Below are 19,047 nucleotides of genomic sequence, written 5' to 3'. Positions count from 1 at the left end.
AGCCTCTAGTCTAGGCCTGGGTGAGATGACGAGGTTCAGACATGGATTGACGGCAAGACCCCAAGTTCCAGTGCCAGCTTACATGTGCTGTGAGGCAGCTGGAGCTCTCTAACTTCGGGACCACAGCTAACTTTGTGTTTTCTTACATTCAACAATCCAGTGACGGACTCTGGGTGAGTGGCTCCCTGGCAGGTCAGTTCTGCTGTAATCTGGGACCAACTCTTCTGACCCTTCTAGGGCTTTCACAAGCACCTAATTTCCAGTATTAAGCATTTCTGCCAATACCCCGGAGTGCTGAAGTTCTACTAAAACAACCTCAACTTAAACATATAAGAAGAATACCTGATTATGGTATTCAAAACAAATAGCTTTTATAAATCTGACTAAACAAAGTTTCACATAAGCTAAATTTTTTTTAACTTTTTAACCTTTTTTTTTTTTACTTTTTTTTAACTTTTTAAAAAAAAGTTAGAAAAAGAGGAATACTGGGCAAAGTCATAGTGACTATCATCAAACACTTAATATACTGCCTGAAATACTGCTAAGACCACCGAGATATATTAGTTTTTCATATTCTGCTTGCATTGTGGTTCAGCTCTCATAGATAATGTCTTAAATTGGCAGCATATATTATTCTTGTGCCAAGCACGCTTCTACTCTTCCTCAGTCATTTATTCATTCAAAAAATATTTACATAAGCAGGAAAGAGTCAGAGATACAGACAGCCAAAGACTGAGACAAGGAAAACGGTGGCCCAAGGACTTTGGGCCAGGAAGTATCCTAGGCACTGAACAAGAAAGACAAAAATCTCTGATTTCATACACTCTAGAAAGGCAGATGAATATTAACCAAAATAAATATACATCTGAATGAGGACCTAACCTAACCTTGATGCAGAGGCCCAGCCATATGCACATCTGGAAGAACATTCCACGGAGAGAGAATATCAAGCCTGAAAGCACAGAGGCAGAAAACTGGTTAGTGCATTCAGAAGCAAAGAGGGCAAGGTGGACCACTCTAAGGGCTTTGCCTGTTACTCTGACTGACAAAAATAATGGAGGGCTTCAGGTAACAGCAACAACATGACTTGACTTTTTAAAGATCATTCTGTTGTTGTTGTTGATGTTCTTGAAAAACAGGATGATAAAGTAAAGTTAGAAAAACATTACTACATTTTCTTTTTTATTTTGTTTTGGGTTGTTTCTTTTGTTGTTGTTGTTGTTTTGGTGGGTTTTTTTTTTTTTTTTTGCTTTTTAGGGCCACACCCAAGGCATATGGAAGTTCCCAGGCTGGGGTCGAACTGGAGCTGAAGCTGCAGCTGGTTAGAACAGACCATAGTAGTCAAAAATAAAGCTGGAAAACCACTGTAGTTAACATGGGGACAATCCCAAAGTTTTGGAGCTGAAGAGGAGGGTAAGATGGGGAGAACTGTCCAAGGAGCAGGCCTAGAGGAGGAAGATGAAGAATTAAGATGTGTTAATTTGGAGCTGCTGAATGAACAACAACATGCAATTGGATATACCAATAGAGTTGTGGAATGAGGTTTTTTGGTGTCAAGATATGTATCTGGGAGTCATCAACTTACAGTCAATAATTAAAAACAAGAGTTTCCGCTGTGGCACCCATTTTGGGAGCACTGGGACACAGGTTTGATCCTCTGCCGGTGCAGTGGGTTAAGGATCTGGTGTTGCCGCAACTGCGGCTTGGGTCCCAACTGTAGCTCGGATCTGATCCCTGGCCTGGGAACTCCATATGCTGCAGGATAGCCAAAAAAGGGAGAAAAAAGACAAGACCAGATGAGATGGCAAGAGAGTGAACAGAAACAGAAGCTAAGAAGTTCAAAAATTGAGTCATGTGGGGCAAGCCTCCCTCCTCCTCTGATAAGAAAAATACCAATGCCCAATACTAGTTTGCTTGAGTTAATTCCAGTTCTTTTTCTACCCATCTTACAATCAAAGTTCTTAAATACAGAAAGTCTTGGGGTGAGGATTCACACAGTGCCTTGCACAACTTCAATTGGTATGGCAACTAGCAGTTGTACCTTACACACAATAGGTGCTCAGAAAATATATGAGACATTACGAATACTTCTAAAGCCCCTGGATAAAATCCAAGTTAGAAATTAGCATTAGAGATTCTGGTGTATTTTCAGGTTTGTTGTAGTTCTTTTCAGATGTTCTTGAAAAACAGGATGATGAAGTAAAGTTAGAAAAACATTACTACATTTTCTTTTTTATTCTGTTTTGGGTTGTTTCTTTTGTTGTTGTTGTTGTTTTGGTGGGGTTTTTGTTTTTGTTTTTTTTGTTTTTTTTTTTTTTGCTTTTTAGGGCCACACCCAAGGCATATGGAAGTTCCCAGGCTGGGGTCGAACTGGAGCTGAAGCTGCAGGCCTAAACCACAGCAACAGCAACGCAGGATCCAAGCTGCATCTGTGACCTACACCACAGCTCATGACAACACCGGATCCTTAACCCACTAAGCAAGGCCAGGGATCAAACCCAAATCTTCATGGATAATAGTCGAGTTTGTTTCCACAAGGGGAACTCCCATTACTACATTTTCAAATGTTTTATTAACAACAGCTAGACAGTACTTAAACAGCTCCATGGTAATCTTTTTCTGATTCAGCATCTTAAAATGAGTAGGCTCTACCATAAAGAGCCAATAGCTAATTTAATTACTCCTTAATCACTCTGTCTTTGTAAAATAATTTGAAGGGTTTTTTTTTAAGTTCTCTTGGTATATTTACACAGACTCTGAACATGTTCAGAATAGCTGATATAGTTGAAAAACAGTCATTCAGTACAAGATCTCACAAACATCCAGATACATACCATCAGTCAAGACTAGCTAACAAATATATAATGTAGTCTTTTAACTAAAAATAGTAAGTATAGGAGTTCCCGTCGTGGCACAGTGGTTAACGAATCCGACTAGGAACCATGAGGTTGCGGGTTCGGTCCCTGCCCTTGCTCAGTGGGCTAATGATCCAGCGTTGCCGTTAGCTGTGGTGTTGGTTGCAGACACGGCTCGGATCCTGCGTTGCTGTGGCTCTGGTGTAGGCCGGTGGCTACAGCTCCGATTCGACCCCTAGCCTGGGAACCTCCATATGCCGAGGGAGCGGCCCAAGAAATAGCCAAAAAAAAAAAAAAAAAAAAAAAGTAAATATAGACCAATACGATATGAACATTTTGTAAGCCCAGAAGGGTCCTCCTTATTTGTTGGTGGCTTATTCACGTTTATACCTTAGGCATAAAAACTAGAATATTTCCCTTAATTACCAAAAGTTTTCAAATACAGAAATACACAAAGAACAGTCCATTGCCCAGTTTCAACAATTATTAATATTTCTCATCTTTTGTAAGTGATGAAGTATTTTTTTGGCCATGCCCGCATCAAGTGGAAGTTCTTTTTTTTTTTTTTTGTCTTTTGTTGTTGTTGTTGTTGTTGTTGTTGCTATTTCTTGGGCCGCTCCCGCGGCATAAGGAGGTTCCCAGGCTAGGGGTCCAATCGGAGCTGTAGCCACCGGCCTACGCCAGAGCCACAGCAACGCGGGATCCGAGCCGCGTCTGCAACCTACACCACAGCTCGCGGCAACGCCAGATCGTTAACCCACTGAGCAAGGGCAGGGACCGAACCCGCAACCTCATGGTTCCTAGTTGGATTCGTTAACCACTGCGCCACGACGAGAACTCCAAGTGGAAGTTCTTAGGCCAAAGGCACTGCAGTGACAATGCTGGATCCTTAACCCACTGCACCACAAGAGAACTCTCATATTGAAGTATCTTAAAGTAATTTCAGATAAGAGACATCACCCCTAAATACTTCAGAATGAATCTTAAAAATATGTATTCTCTCCATAACCACAATCACCACGTATCTCAAATTAACAGTAAGTTCTCAATGTCATCTAACACTCAGTACGTATTCTACCTCCTAAACTATGTCTCCAAAAAGAATTTTTTTGTAAAGGTCTTTTTCAAAACATTTTCCTCTCAAGAACCACGTACTGCGTTTGATTATGTCCCTTAAGCGCCTTTCAGTTTAGAAGAGTCCCCACTCCAAACTTTTTAAAAATCACTGACTTGGTAAAGAGATACTAAACTCAGATTTAATATACGGAACTACAACCTCCATTCAAAATATTTTCAGGGGAAATACGTCTGTGATCAGTATAATGCTCCTTACTTCTGAAAATAACTTGAATATAAATATTCAAAGTGTACCATCAAGATTAAAGCTAAGCTGATGGTTCTGATCTAAAGATTTGTTATTTGGCTGTGGCATAACGGTAAGTATTATTTGGGTCTGATATTCTCCCTCTACAACAACTTTTAGACTAAAAGAATTTAGTATAGATCTGATGTGAACAAATAAGTCTATTCAATCTGAACATATAGTAACTTTAGCCATTTATACACTAAGTTATATATACATATGTGTTTTACACATTCATTTAAACATGCAAGTATTTTTATGTGTTTTCCCAATTACATTTATATCTCACAAGGTGTGGGCTAGCAGCCTGTTACCATACTTCAAATATCCGACAGCATTTTCACTATGAAACTTAAGAACTTCAACTTTTTTTTTTAGTATGTTTTGTAATTTTTTTTTTTTTTTTTTTTTTTTTTGGTCTTTCTGTCTTTTCTAGGGCCACACCCACAGCATGTGGAGGTTCCCAGACTAGGGATCAAATCGGAGCTGTAGCCACCGGCCTACGCCAGAGCCACAACAACGCCAGATTCGAGCCTCGTCTGCAACCTACACCACAGCTCATGGCAACGCCAGATCCTTAACCCACTGATTGAGGCCAGGGATCGAACCCGCAAACTCATGGTTCCTAGTCAGATTCGTTAACCACTGAGCCATGATGGGAACTCCAAGTATGCCTTGTAATCTTTTCTTGAAAGCTGGACATGATGTCCTATGTAAAAGAAACTGCTATAAACAGACCTTGGTATCATGGTGATGAAGTTTGGGGGAGTGGGAGGGTTCTACTGTCCTGTGATTAGATTTCAGTTTTCCATCCAGTCTCTGCCTCTGTATGTGAACTTCGCAAATCTTTTCAGTTTTTGCCCTCCCTTCCTTCAGTTGGACAGAGTGGCTAGATTAGGCAGGAGTTAGGATTTCCCTTCTCTCAAAGGGAGAGAAGGCTAGGAATAGGTATTTCCCTTCCCTGAGATCAGTTAAATAGTTTCTCCTGAGGGCCTACCTTGCTAAAAAACAAAAAAACTCTGGTGCATTTCAAAATGGTTCTTTCCAGTCTCTTCTGCCAGAAGCACTAGGAGCTTTTCTCCCCTATCTACTTGTGCTGAGCTCCTGGGGATAAAACTCACAAAAGTGTGGGACCTGCCCCGTGACTGAGTCCCCCTTGAGTAAGCCTCTAACAACTGCTCAATTACATTTTGGGTTTTCCCAGCTCAGTACTGGTTCCCACAGAGCTGTGACTAAAGTTGTGATTCTCTAAATTTACCCACCTATGCAATTCTGGGGACAGCAGTTTGCCCTGTGTGACCTCGTTTCTCTGACAGAATAAAAAGAGTTGCTGATTGTTTAGTTTGCTCAGCTTTTTTCTTGTCAAGATGAAGACCTGAAGCTCCTTCCAGTCTTGAAGCTAGACCAGAATCCGGAAGTCTCCTTAACCTTTTTTTTTTAAAAACAGAAAAACATTTATTTTAGGTAAAAACCACTGTTTCCTGTTGTTTATCGGCATACTCTAATGAATAAATTAAAAACAGTCAAAAGTATAATTGCCTAAATGTGGGACAAGAGATAAAAGCCCAAAAAAGAAAGCAATCACCTAATAACCTTGTCTTATCTATGAAAGTGAAATCATTGTCTTCACTAAAAAACAAATTCCAAATAACAACTAATTTTCAGTAAAGAGAGGAAAAACTGCTCCTGTACAAAAGTTGAGCAGACTCTCCACAGGAGGAAAAACACTTATTTTAATCTGACAATATGGGAGAAGTAAGAGCAGCAGTAGACTACTGATCCTTGCTTATAAAAAAATTATTTAATGAAAACAGAAAAGGAAACTATGTTACAAAGAGAAAGTATCTGTATCAAATATTTGGATAGAATTTATCTTTTACTTCCTATAGTAACCACATCAAAAAAATCCTCATAGTCAATTGCATTTAAAAATCAATTACATTTTTATGTTATATAAAATTCAAAAAATTTTCATAATAATGAAACTTAGCCAAATCAAGAGGAAGAAGTAGTTTTCTTACATCTGAAACCTTGGACAATTCTCTTAAAAAAGTAATTGGAAGGAAAAAGAAAGCAAAAATATGTTGCCTTTTTTTTTTTTTTTTTTTTTGGTCTTTTCTACGGCCACACCTGTGGCATATAGAGGTTCCCAGGCTAGGGGTCTAATGGGAGCTGTAGTTGCTGGTCTACACCACAACCACAGCAACGAGAGACCTGAGCCACGTCTGCAACCCACACCACAGCTCATGGCAATGGCAAATCCCCAACCCACTGAGTGAAGCCAGGGATCTAACCCACAACCTCATGGTTCCTAGTAGGATTTATTAACCACTGAGCCACAACAAGAACTCCTGCTGCTTTATTTTTAAAATTCAGTTATCGAGGCCACTTATAAAATGTGCATACAGAACTATCTCTTCAACTTTTTTTTTTTTTTTGGTCTTTTTGTCCTTTTAGGGCCACACCTGTGGCATATAGAGGTTCCCAGGCTAGGGGTCTAATCAGAGCTGTAGTCACTGACCTATGCCACAGCAATGCCAGATCTGAGCCTCGTCTGCAACCTATACCAGAGCTCAGGGCAATGCCAGATCCTTAACCCACTGAGTAAGGCTAGGGATCGAACCTGCAACCTCATAGTTTCCTAGTCAGATTCATTTCGGCTGCACCATGACGGGAACTCCTCAACATTTTTTTTTGATGGCTGCACCAATGGCATATGGAAGTTCCTGAGCCAAGGATCAAATCAGAGCTGCAACTGCAATCTACCCTAGCGGTAGCAATGGGTATTGCCAGATCCTTTAATCCACTGAGCGGGTCAGGGACTGAACCAAGCTGAACTGAGCCAAAGTGGGGCAATCAGATTCTGCTGCAGTTGGATTCTTAACTCATCGAGCCACAGCAGGAACTCCACAATCTCAAAATTTGTTATCTATATGTTAACAAGACTGCCCTAACTTTTTAAATGTGTTGCAAAATGTCTCCCTCAGTATCCAAGCTTTCATTCCTACACATGTGAATTACTCTGAAATCCATCCAGGTGGGAAGCAGTGTCAGAACAGCTTTCTTATTGAATTTTGGGGGAAAAAAGGATGAAATGAGATAAAATAAAATGCATTTTTTTCATGTGTATCTTTTTAGGGCCGCACCCACAACATATGGAAGTTCCCAGGCTAGGGGCTGAATTGGAGCTGTAGCCACTGGCCTATACCCACAGTTCACAGCAACACCACATCATTTAACCCACTGAGTGAAGCCAGGGATCCAACCCAAGTCCTCATGGATACCAGTCAGGTTCATTACTGCTGAACCACAAATGGAGACTCCTAAAATGAAATTAAAAAAAAAAAGAAAGAAAGAAAGAAAGAAATGTGGATTGTCAACCTTCCTACCACTAGAATATTCACTCCAGACTCTGTCACCTCAAAACCAGGAGCCCCTTTAAGCTTTGAGAGAAATTCAAATCATAATAAGTAACCTGGGACCCTTTCACAGGAGGTCTTCAGTTTCTGAGGTTGTCTTCTAGCTTAGTAAACTACTTGATGGCAGGACAGTGCCCTCTCATATCTTTTCCTGTTTCAGAAAGTAAAGTTAGATTACATCTACATTAATCATGTATCTGATGCAGCTTCTTGAAATTTGTTGAAAAAATTAACTTGTTGTACATATACAGAATTCCCCTGTCATAGATTTGGAAAGATTCTCTGATTTTAATGTCTTTCTACTTTGCAAAAATAAGTTATTGCTCTATTAATATGCCCTTCCAGCATCTACACTTTGTAATCAGAGGGTTTTTCCTCAAGTTTATGTTTTCCTTAATAATTCTTTTCCATTGTTGAATAAAGTGTTTTTAATCTATTTTTATACAACTACAATTGGTAATTTTTATTTCAAGTCCCAACTGTCTGTTGCTGGTAGTTAATTTTTCTATAATCATCTTGATTCTTGCAACTTTGATAAACTTGATTATTGGTTCAAATACCTTTTTTAAAATGAATTTCTAAGGATTTTCTACATAACTGGTGCTGTTGCAGAGTTTTGTTAAGTGACTCCCGTGTGCACATATTTTAAAAGTACAAGAGAGTAGCGTATTTAAACTTTATCGATTTCACCATCCTGTGCCCTCTTGAGTACATCCAAAGCAGTACCTATTACAAAAATCTAGGTTCAATACACAACCTTTATCACAAACCCACTTGTGTTAAGAAGAAAAATGGCCCCCAAAGAAGTCCAATACCTGGACCTGTAAATATGTTACCTTTCATGGCAAAAGAAACTTTACAAGTATAATTAAGTTAAGGACATTTAGATGGTATTCTCCTGAATTACCTGGGTAAATTCAATGTAATCACAGCAATGATGGAAGAGAAAAGCAGAGAGAGAGAGAGATCTGAAGATGACACACTGAAGATGGAGGAAGAGGCCATGAGGCAAACACCTCAGTGAGGTCTAGAAACTAGAAAAGATAATGAGACAGATTCTCTCCTAGTGCCTCCAGAAGAAATACCTTTGATTTCACCTCAGTAAGACTCATTTGGACTTTAACCTACAGAACTATAAGAGGATAAATTTATGTCACTAAGTTTGTGATAATCTGTAGTATAGGCAATAGAAAATTAATATGCCAGTGATGGTCACTTCACTTAAATAAACATACTTCTGCTACCTTTTTGGCACCATGAACCATCACCACCCTACACCAAAAGCAACTTTCAAGAGTAGAAATGAACTAAAAAATGTCTAGAACACACACACACACACACACACAAATATTACTCAGCCATAAAAAAGAATGAAACATTGCCACTTGCAGCACATGGAGAGACGTAGAGAATATTATACTTAGTGAAGTATGTCAGACAAGGACAAATAATATTATGATATGACTTATATATGGAATCTTAAAACATAATACAAATGAATCTATATGCAAAACAGAAAGAGACTAATTCAAAACCACAGAAAACAAACTTACAGTAACCAAAGGAGAAAAGGGGTAGGGGTGAGGAGGATAAATTAGAGGAGCATGGGATTAACAGACTACTACACAAAAAACAGATAAACAACAAGGATTTACTGTATAGCAGAGGAAATTACAGTCATTATCTTATAATCACCTATAATGGAAAATAATCTGAAAAAAATGTATATGTGTAACAGAATCACTTTGTTGTAAATATTGTAAATCAACTATACTTCAACTAGAAAAAAAGTCCAAACTGAATCATAACTTTTTTATAAATTTTCTTATATTGGAAGATAAGGCTATCCTAAATATGACTTCCTACGGAATTTTAAAAACTCCTTTTATTTTCTTTTAAAGTTCGGATTCAAGCTGATGACTGGTCCTTGAAATGCATTCTTTACAAAAGATCAATGGCAGACATCTGAGGATCTGCCATCAATCATTCTTAGAAGCCAATCACTTGGATCTCTTATAAAATGAAGACCAAAAATTGTTGGAGGGTGGTGCTGGTGAAGGGGCACCGACAATGGAGGATTACTAGAAAGCTTATAATTCTCTCCCCTTTAGACCCTCAAAGTCCTCGCATTTACCACCTGAAATATATATGAACATGAAATCAGCACATATTTCCAATAGCACCTACCTAATGTGTTTTAAGTAAAATTATTTTCAAAAAATCATTTCCATATGATTCTATAGCTAAATGGCATTTAGCATTAACATAACTCCACCGATGGAGTGGCTACAGCTCCGATTGGACCCCTAGCCTGGGAACCTCCATATGCGGCCCAAGAAATAGCAAAAAGACAAAAAAAAAAAAAAAGCAAAAAAAGACTTAAAATCTTAAGGAAAAAATACTGACGTTAATAAATATACACAAATGATTTGAAAATGTAGTACACCTATAGGTCTTTTCCTGAAAATGATTAATCAAAACATACCCTGACTTTAGTAGTTAATTAGAAGAGGCAGCAATTTCTCAGATTTTACTCTACTCTAAGAAAGCATTAAAATGAAAAAGTTTCACACAAAAGGACTTTTCAACCAGTGAGGAATATGCCTTTTAGTTATATGACATGCCTTGAGATAATTAAAAATAATGGAGTTCCCGTGGCTCAGTGGTTAGTGAACCCGACTAGCATCCATGAGGACACAGGTTCAATCCCTGGCTTCACTCAGTGGGTTAAGGATCTGGCATTGACCGGCGTTGCCATGAGCTGTGGTGTAGGTCTCAGACATGGTTCGGATGCCACGGTGCTGTGGCTGTGGTGTAGGCCGGTGACCAGAGCTCTGATTGGGCCTCTAGCCTGAGAACCTCCATATGCCACAAGTGCAGCCCCAAAACAAAACAAAAAACAGGTATATTTCCTCAGCAAGACCTAAGTCATCAGTGAAAATCCTTAAAAAGTATAAAGGTTTGATCATAATCCAAAGTTCAATAAGATCCTAAAATTACATTTTATACTCTCACTAATAATTATATACCTTCAATAACAGAATTTTTTTAATTAACAATAGTTAATACTGACTCAGATGTGACAAGAGGTAGGGAATTTAGGAAACAACACAGACCATAATGGAAATAAAATAAATCTTTGCTGTAAGGCTCAGGAAGGACAGGGACTTCAGGTCACCAATCAAATCAGAGGCAAAGCTTAGGCTCAAATCTAGCTTTATTACCTTAACCCAGGACAATGCTTTTCAATTCTATCATGTTATTTCTATGGTACAGGTGGATGACCAGGACTTGACCTAACGACATAACAGCACAAACAGAAAACAAAGAAGTAATATTGAAGACCCCTTTCCAAACAAAAACACTAAAGGACTCATCTGATGATTCAATCAATTTGTATAACAGTTTAGTGATCAGAAAAAAAAAACTGATTTTGTTTAAATCGGCATTTTGAAGTTATGATGGTTCCGCTTAAATGCAAAGAGATAAAGTAAAACAAAGACACTGACTACATTTGTCTTTTTTTTTTTTTTTTTTTTTGCCATTTCTTGGGCCACTCCCGCGGCATATGGAGGTTCCCAGGCTAGGGGTCGAATGGGAGCTGTAGCCGCTGGCCTATACCACAGCCACAGCACCTCGGAATCCGAGCCGCATCTGCAACCTATAGCACAGCTCACAGCAACGCTGGATCCTTAACCCACTGAGCAAGACCAGGGACCGAACCAAAACCTCATGGTTCCTACTCGGATTCGTTAACCACTGCACCAGGATGGGAACTCCCAACACTGACTACATTTGAATACATCTGGAAGTACCTTAAGTTAGCTTGAAGGTGATAATCTCTTCCCCAAAACAACCTCTTCTATCACAAATTTCAACTACAAAATTATTATATCTTTCATGCACTGAAAGATATAACAACATACACTTTGCACCTAGATTTCTTGCGTTCAAAATCTTGACTCTAGAATCCAAATTCCCACCTCCAACTCATCTTGGTTAAACCAGAATTTCCTCTAATGCTCACACCTGCTCCTCTGGGCTGTACCCTTGCTAGCAGGCTGGGTTCTAAAGCTAGCTGATACATACTAAAACTCTGATATGTTCTGTACAATATACTGGATGAAAATACGTATTATCAATTACATTGGAAGATTCCCCAGAAGTTCAGGAGAATCAGGCACAAACATGCAGGTGTTCCCTTCCACTGGAGGTGCACTGAATAAGCTTCTCAGCAATGAGTTCTGATAACAGGTGTGAAATGTTGCCAATCAGGGAAGCTCATTAGAGACTCAGTGCCTAGGGGTTTTTAAGGGGGCTTGCCTTGAACATATGCAAATTCCAGAAGCCCAAAAGGAAAGCAGGTGTTCAGCATAAACCACACTGTTTGTACACACAGTTTAGGTACAGTGTCTGACTCTTATCACTTAGGGTGGTGAGACCCTTCCCAAAGCCAAGCTCCAGACAAGGGCCAAACTCACAATCAGTCCTATCTCCAACAGACTAGTAGCCTTTAAAATGGACCTTCTCTACCTGTTCCTTGATTCAGTCCCTGCTCCCAGAAATATGCCTAAAATACATAGTAGCCATCAAAAAAAATTTAATGAACAAACTCCTGGCTTTACCATTTCCTAGCTGTATAACCTTAGGAAAGTTACATAAGTTTTGTGTGCCTCAATTTCCTCACTTGTAAGACAGAATATTACCTACCTCAAAAGATTGTTTTGAGAGTTAATTACATATGTTAATTAATATGTGTAAAATATATGCTCCATCAGTGCCTGGCAAGGAAGCACTATATAATTTATTTGTATATATGTCATATTATATGGGGGTTTTTTTTGGAACTTTCAACCTTACAGTTCTACCTTCTCCAAGTCACACTGAGCTCTCCCATTACTAAATTTTTAATCATTCTATAGTCTACACATAGATTAGAATTTAACATCTATTGAGATCCCCAACTAGTTTGTGGACTATATCCAAAACTTTTTAGCACACTTGACAGTATTTGACATGATACTTAATCTTTTTAGTGCCCAGAACATAGTGACTTATAACAAAATTATGTCTGTTAAATCGACTCTTTATAGTAGTCAAAGGCAGTGGCACTTGATAATAATTACAACTGAAACAAAATAACCTCCAAGTTTCTTTGATATTCTATGGAAAAATGGAGAGAAAAATGAGTTAACTCTAGCCAGTGAAGACTAGTAGTAGTAATAGCAGTAACAGCAGGAGAAGGAAAATACTTGTGTTTAAAATGTATGTAATTACAATGTCAAATATTTGAATTTGCCTTATAGAAAACATGGGGTTCAAATCCATATAGTCAACGAGGGGGATATATAGATATAGATATTTAGATACGGTATAGCAGGGAATAGGACATATACATTTACCTATTAATGAAATCAAGTAATGAAAGAACATTTTAATCTTAAAAAAAAGGAGGGGACAACATGCAGCCAACATTATAAACTGATAAACCAGAGAGACCCATGGTTTCCATTCCAGCTCTAACACCAGAACTCTGTGCATAATCATCAGGGAAAACCTCGGGATCAGCAGAATTATGAGACTGGACCTGTCAAACTGAAGTTTAGCATTTTGAGGGAAATTTTAGATTGGCAGATCTCCTTAGATGAATTATAATCAGACTTCTGTTTACAAGAATTCATTCTACAAACATCGACATCACCAAAATCACCAGTTCAAGGTGAACTTTACTTTTTAGTAAGAATTACTCTGAGATTTCAGAATTCTTATATAAACCTATGTTAAAGTAACACTTAATGAAAAATGTTCTCGACCTTCAACTGCCTTCAACTTTGGGTTTGGGTCTTACGATCTCCCATTTCACATTTTTAATTTCTGAAGAAATTAGGTTGTTAAAAGACTCCCTTGAAGGAAGGTACTGGGCATAAATTAGGTCTGCCAATTATCTGCACATGGAAGGCACAAGTGCAGCAAAGGTCATTTTTCTACAGTCAGGGAACTGACAAAAATGTCTAATAGACGCTGAATAAAATGGCTGTAGCAATCTCAGTCCTGGTTCTCTGATCAATTCATGAGTGAGAAGCAGTGGTGGCAATGGCAACAGTATGGGGCCTTGAGACCAGAAGTACAGTAGCAGTCCTGAATTTTGTTCCTCCAGCCCTTTCAATGCTGTTGAATGTAAGCAGCCTGTTCCTTAAGAGAAATATATGGTCACTGCAGTGGCTCTGTTTCCTGCCCTATCCACTGACTTAGAATACATTCACACTGGAGAGTTTAGGTCCTCTCCCACTCTAGCTTGGGCTACTGTTTTAACCAGGTGATTGTCAGCTTTCTCTCAACACTCCAGCTCTTCCTCTGACCTGTCATCACCAAATCTGATCATGCTTAAAGATAGTTTACCCCAAAAAAGGGCCATATGGAGACCTCTCATGTTCTTCAATGTACCTGACCCTTCGTATGTGCAGCTGACCATGTCATTCAGATCCTTCTTCATCTGGTAAAGCCACACTGCACCTTCAGAACCCAGCTCAAAAGAGACTGCTTCTGTGAACCTTTTCCCCACAGGGTCACACCACCTGAGTGCTCCCAAATATGCGCTCACTTCCATATGCCCTGTTGCTGGCCCTCAGCTTTATGCTCATTCACATCCATTCAATTTTGAGATACCTGCTTACTTGCTGAGTTGCATTTACCTACTACACAATGTGCTGAGGGCTGGAGAGACAAGCCAAAACCAGACAGACAGGTCTCTTCCCTCTTACAGCTATAGTCCAACAGCGATATAGATTTCCCAATAATTCCCCAAACAATACTTAATTACAATTGTGGTAAGTGTAATAAAAAAACCCAGGGTGCATCTTACATGTATAAATGTAAGCCTAATCTAATCTGGGAAGATCAGGGACAATCATTTTCCTTGAAACATTTAAGCAGAAATGGGAAGATAGGTAAACTAATCAGGCAAAAAACTGTTGAGAGCTTCCCAGGCAGAAGAAAAAGCACGTGCAGAAGAATGCTAGAGAAAGCATTCTAGGAACTGTGAGGAAAAGCAAGGGACAGAAGTCAGGGTGCAAGGAGAATAGCAGCCCAAAGTAAGTGAAAAGGGAGGTACTTCTTACAACCACAGTTCCAACACTTGGTGCAGTGTTTTGGAATTATCCATTTGTAAAACTGCAGTCCTCACTAAACAAACTTTTTCAGTCCACTAATCTTATACACTGCTTAAGAGTGTCCTCAAGTCAAGATGTGTGGAGTGAGGAAGAAAGTGTTTAATCAGAGCCAAGGCTTACCTTTCCATACCAGACAGTCTCCAAGGTTCAAAATCTTCTGCTCTGATCACCCCAAAATTTACTGGGCAACAAACACATTCTCAAGTCACCTTAAATGTGCTCAAAATTATAGCAAGTATTAACCATGGCTGAAACTTAAACACTAAAAATTAAACTTTAAGTTGGCAAGGGGCCCAAAATCCTCACTGCTCCATAAAGTGCCACCAACTAATAACCAAGAATAGTGCTTTAAAACTCCCACAAGTCACAAATGAGGGCAAGGAGAGGAAGGGCAGCACCATCTGCCTGTTTTCTCCACAGTCACCCAACAGACTTGCTGAGTAGGATCAAGAGCAAGAAACTGGCACCCATGCCACCCTTTTCTCCTTCCTTACTTCCCAAATACTATCCAATCAGGAAGCACACACTAGTGACTCAGTAAGAAAATGTCAAAATCCAAGTGACACCTCCACCAGCTATTATAAGGCAACAGAATAGGGTAATCTCTGGCCCTAAATTTTAGTTCTGATATAAAAAGCAGTGGAGAAGGCACTCTTTTTAAGAAAGAGCATTAAGTAAATTAGGAAATAGCTTCAAAATGAATGAAAAGGGAGTTCCCATTGTAGCTCACCAGGTTAAGAACCTGACGAGTATCAACCTGACGACTGATGTGGGTTCAATCCCTGACCTCGCTCAGTGGGTTAAAGATCTGGCGCTGCCACAAGCTGTGGCTTAGGTCGCAGATGTGGCCTGGATCCACTGTTGCAGCCGCTATGGTGTAGGCAGGCAGCTGCAGCTCCAATTCAACTGCTAGCCTGGGAATTTCCATATGCCACAATTGCGGCCACAAAAAAAAAAAAAAAAAAAAGCATGAAAAGCTTGATGTAGTTTATCAAACAATGATGAAAACATTAATACATATATACATTATGAAAGCACTTTATAATAACTGAGCTGTAAAATAAGACCTTTAGTTTTTTAGGTTTTGGGGGGTTTTTTGGGGTTTTTTGTGGCATCGGTGGTATGTAAAAGTTCCTAGTACAGGAAATCTGTGCCAAAGCTGTAACCAGAGCCAAAGCAGTGACAACGCTGGATCCTTAACCTGCTGAGCCACAAGGAAATTCTAGTGTGTCTTTTAAAAGTACACTTAATCAGAATTTCACTACCTACATTTACCATGTCATCTGGCATACATAAAAGATCCAAAATCATATAATAAGCCAAGAACCCTAAGAGAGCTCCCTAATGGAGCTGAATCATATCAAAGACTCAAAAAGTTTACAAAATGTTTAATCATATCAACTGCACAATCATGTCTTTTTTCCTAGTATTCCAACTATGATATCATCTCTCATTAAACCAATAAGTGGCTTTAACTGTGATATTTTTTCCTAAAAGATCAAGATAAAACAGTGAAATAATTTAGAAGATCATTTTAACATTATTCTTGACATACTAGCAACAGAAAAAAAAAAAAAAAGACCCCTGTAAATCATGACTGTGTAGTTCATGCCCTTCATTCATCCTTGAACTCTTGATACTATTCTCTTCTCTCTCACTTCCTCCACTTCTCAAAAACGAACAAACCCACAAAAGACCAACCATAACCAAAATAAAAAAGACATTCATTCAAAAAAAAGACATTTCAATACATATCTATGATCTCAGTGGCAATATAACTAGTGAGCACAACTAATGCTCCCTAGTCCTCAGACATAGTAAAATTTTTATCCTTATCTCCTGATTCTCCTCTCACCTCAAAAAAAGTAAACAGAAATGTCAACATATGGTAAATAATGGCTTTTTTTAAAACATAAATTATTTTAAGATGCATTAGTGAAAATCTGATTTTATAAAGTACTTTTGCGGGGGAGAAAAATAAACAGAATTATTTTTCAATTATTTCGATACATAAAGGAAAGTAATTACTGAAACGGTTATTCAATTTTTAATTAACAGAGATAATACTTACTAGTACCTCTATTTAACTATGTTACTTATCACTTAAAATGCATACTATAGGAGCTCCTGCTGTGGCACAGAGGGTTAAGAATCTGACTGCAGCAGCTTGGGTCCCTGCAGAGGTGGGGGTTCTATTCCTGGCCCGTGAGCAGCAGGTTAAAGGATCCTGCACTGCCACACTTGTGGCAGAGGTCGTAGGTGCAGCTCAGATTCAATCCCTGGCCCAGGAACTGCCATACACCACAGGTGTGGCTGTTAAAAAAAATGCACACTATATAAGGTCAGTTTCTTTCTTTTTTTTTTTTTTGGCCTTTTAAAGGCCCACTTTCCAGTGTTTTACTAGTGAAGTATGAGTGAGCAACTGAGCATCAAAACAGAACAATATTCCCCCAAAACCCCGCAGGATCAATAAAATATCAGGTAGACGATTACTACTACAATAATCAGGCATTTTCAACTGAACACGTGAAAGATTACACAGAATAAACAGAAAGCTGGCCCAATCAACTTACTCTGATACTGAAAAGTGTTTCATAAAATGGTCTAGTTTTATTACGCCCACATGGTCTTCCAGTAACCCAGTACTTGTTAGATAGTGAAGTAATTTGCCAAATCTGTGTGGCTTAGTCTAATCAAACATTACCAGCCAACTGAAACGTGACTCATTTATACAATACTGAGGAAAAACTGTAAAGGTTCAGGAAAAGCCTAGGTCAAATAGTGAGAAATCTTAAATTACATTACCGAAGATTGATTGCTGCTTTAGAGAACCATGGATTTCTCACCGAATAAACCTATACACCAATTTACAAATAAGCCAGATTCTTTTCCTAACAGTATGAGAAGTTTGTTTTAAAATATTTAAAACATATTTCCCATGAGACATTAAATATACATCAGATCTCCCAACTCAAAACGTATAGGCTAAAAATAGTGTATCTATTTCAAAGGTTGAGGCAGAATTCCTCCAACTAAAGAAACTAAAATTAGTTTCTTCTCATCTCTGGATCTTTAAAAAGCACCTTCAACGTTTGTTGGGCACACAAACCAGGGTCCACATACATCTACAACCCTCCAAACTGGCTAGTCACAGAAAATCTAATTATTAAAATCTTCAGGAACTAAAGTCCACTGTCCAAGAGACTCAAATAATGAAATTCCTTTTCATTCCGGCTAAAACCCAGATTAAAGCGTACTACAAATGATGATCATCACCACCACCCCCCCGTTTTATTCCGGAAATTCCAACCCACCAACAAGGACCCCCACACTCTTTTTCAAGAAGCAGAGTAAAAGACCTGCACGAGCCGCCAGGTGGGCAGGGAGAGAGGCTCCACCTGGGGCGCCGGGCATCCGAGCCGGACAGGAGGACGCGGTCCCCGTCCCCGCGCGGCCCCACCCACGGAGACACCTGCCAGCCCGCCCGCTCTGATCGCGCCCGGGAGGTCGCGGCACCGCCCGCCCGCGGGCGCCGGCTCGGCCAGGTAGGGGGCCAGAGGACCGATCCAGCCGCCTCCGAAGGTCACCGGCCTCCGGGGCCCCGGGGCGCCGTCGCGCTACCTTTGGCCTCGCAGTCGGCGCAGTACTTGTTGTCCTCCTCCCTCAGCAGCTTGGACAAGATGAGCTGGTGCTGCTCGTTCAGCTTCTGAGCCTTCTCCCGGCACGAGCGCGTCGCCATCTCGGCAGCGGGGCGGACACAGGCTGGAGCCGCGCAGCAGGACGCACCTGGCGCCGCCGGGGCCGCGCGGACTCAGCCGGGAAGCGGCGGCTGCTGCTGGAACAGGAGGGGCAGGGGCGGCGGCGGCGGCGGCGGCGGCGGCGCCGACGTGTCCCGCCTCCTCGCCGGGCCGGCCCCGCACGCACCGCCGAGCCGGCGATGGGGAGGGGTCGGGCCAAAGCTTCCGGGCGGCGCCGCCGGAAGCAACGCGTGCGGGGCGCGCTGCGCATGCGCCGCTCTTCACTACTGGAAACCGACCCGCCAGGTCCTTCCGCTCAGAGCCTGCGTCCGAGGTGCTTCCGGGGCGGTACCTTGCGCTGCCCGCGGTGGGCTTCCTCTTCACTTTTTCGGTGAGGAGTTTCGGCTCCAACACGCTAAAATAAGACCTTCTCCAGGAGGCGACTTTCATTTAATACCTTGACATTGTAAAGGCAGAGATAATAGTGATTGGGTGGATTCTTCA

The 19,047-nt window shown here is 40.2% G+C and overlaps 1 protein-coding gene across 7 annotated transcripts in view; it reads right to left on the bottom strand.

Annotated features, from left to right (window-relative positions):
• The window catches only part of SMAP1 (small ArfGAP 1), a 220,621-nt gene that overhangs the window by 141,843 nt on the left and 59,731 nt on the right, over window positions 1-19,047 (bottom strand). For 2 of the 7 annotated variants that reach the window (XM_021089472.1, XM_005659254.3), the window contains exon 1: window positions 18,428-18,760. The exons of 2 other annotated variants lie outside the window; for them this stretch is intronic. Coding sequence is in view for 2 of the 5 variants with exons in the window: in XM_021089462.1 (XP_020945121.1) it covers window positions 18,428-18,545 (118 nt within the window). In the remaining 3 variants the exon portion in view is untranslated. Of the gene's footprint in view, window positions 1-18,427; window positions 18,768-19,047 lie in introns of those variants that run through there. 3 more of the 7 variants (XM_021089445.1, XM_021089481.1, XM_021089462.1) reach the window with 2 other exon arrangements.

Source organism: Sus scrofa, chromosome 1 (genome assembly GCF_000003025.6).
Source record: "Sus scrofa isolate TJ Tabasco breed Duroc chromosome 1, Sscrofa11.1, whole genome shotgun sequence".
In the NCBI taxonomy this organism is placed as follows: domain Eukaryota; kingdom Metazoa; phylum Chordata; class Mammalia; order Artiodactyla; family Suidae; genus Sus; species Sus scrofa.
Note: the sequence above shows the minus strand (reverse complement) of the source record. Positions and strands in the feature narration are given on the sequence as shown.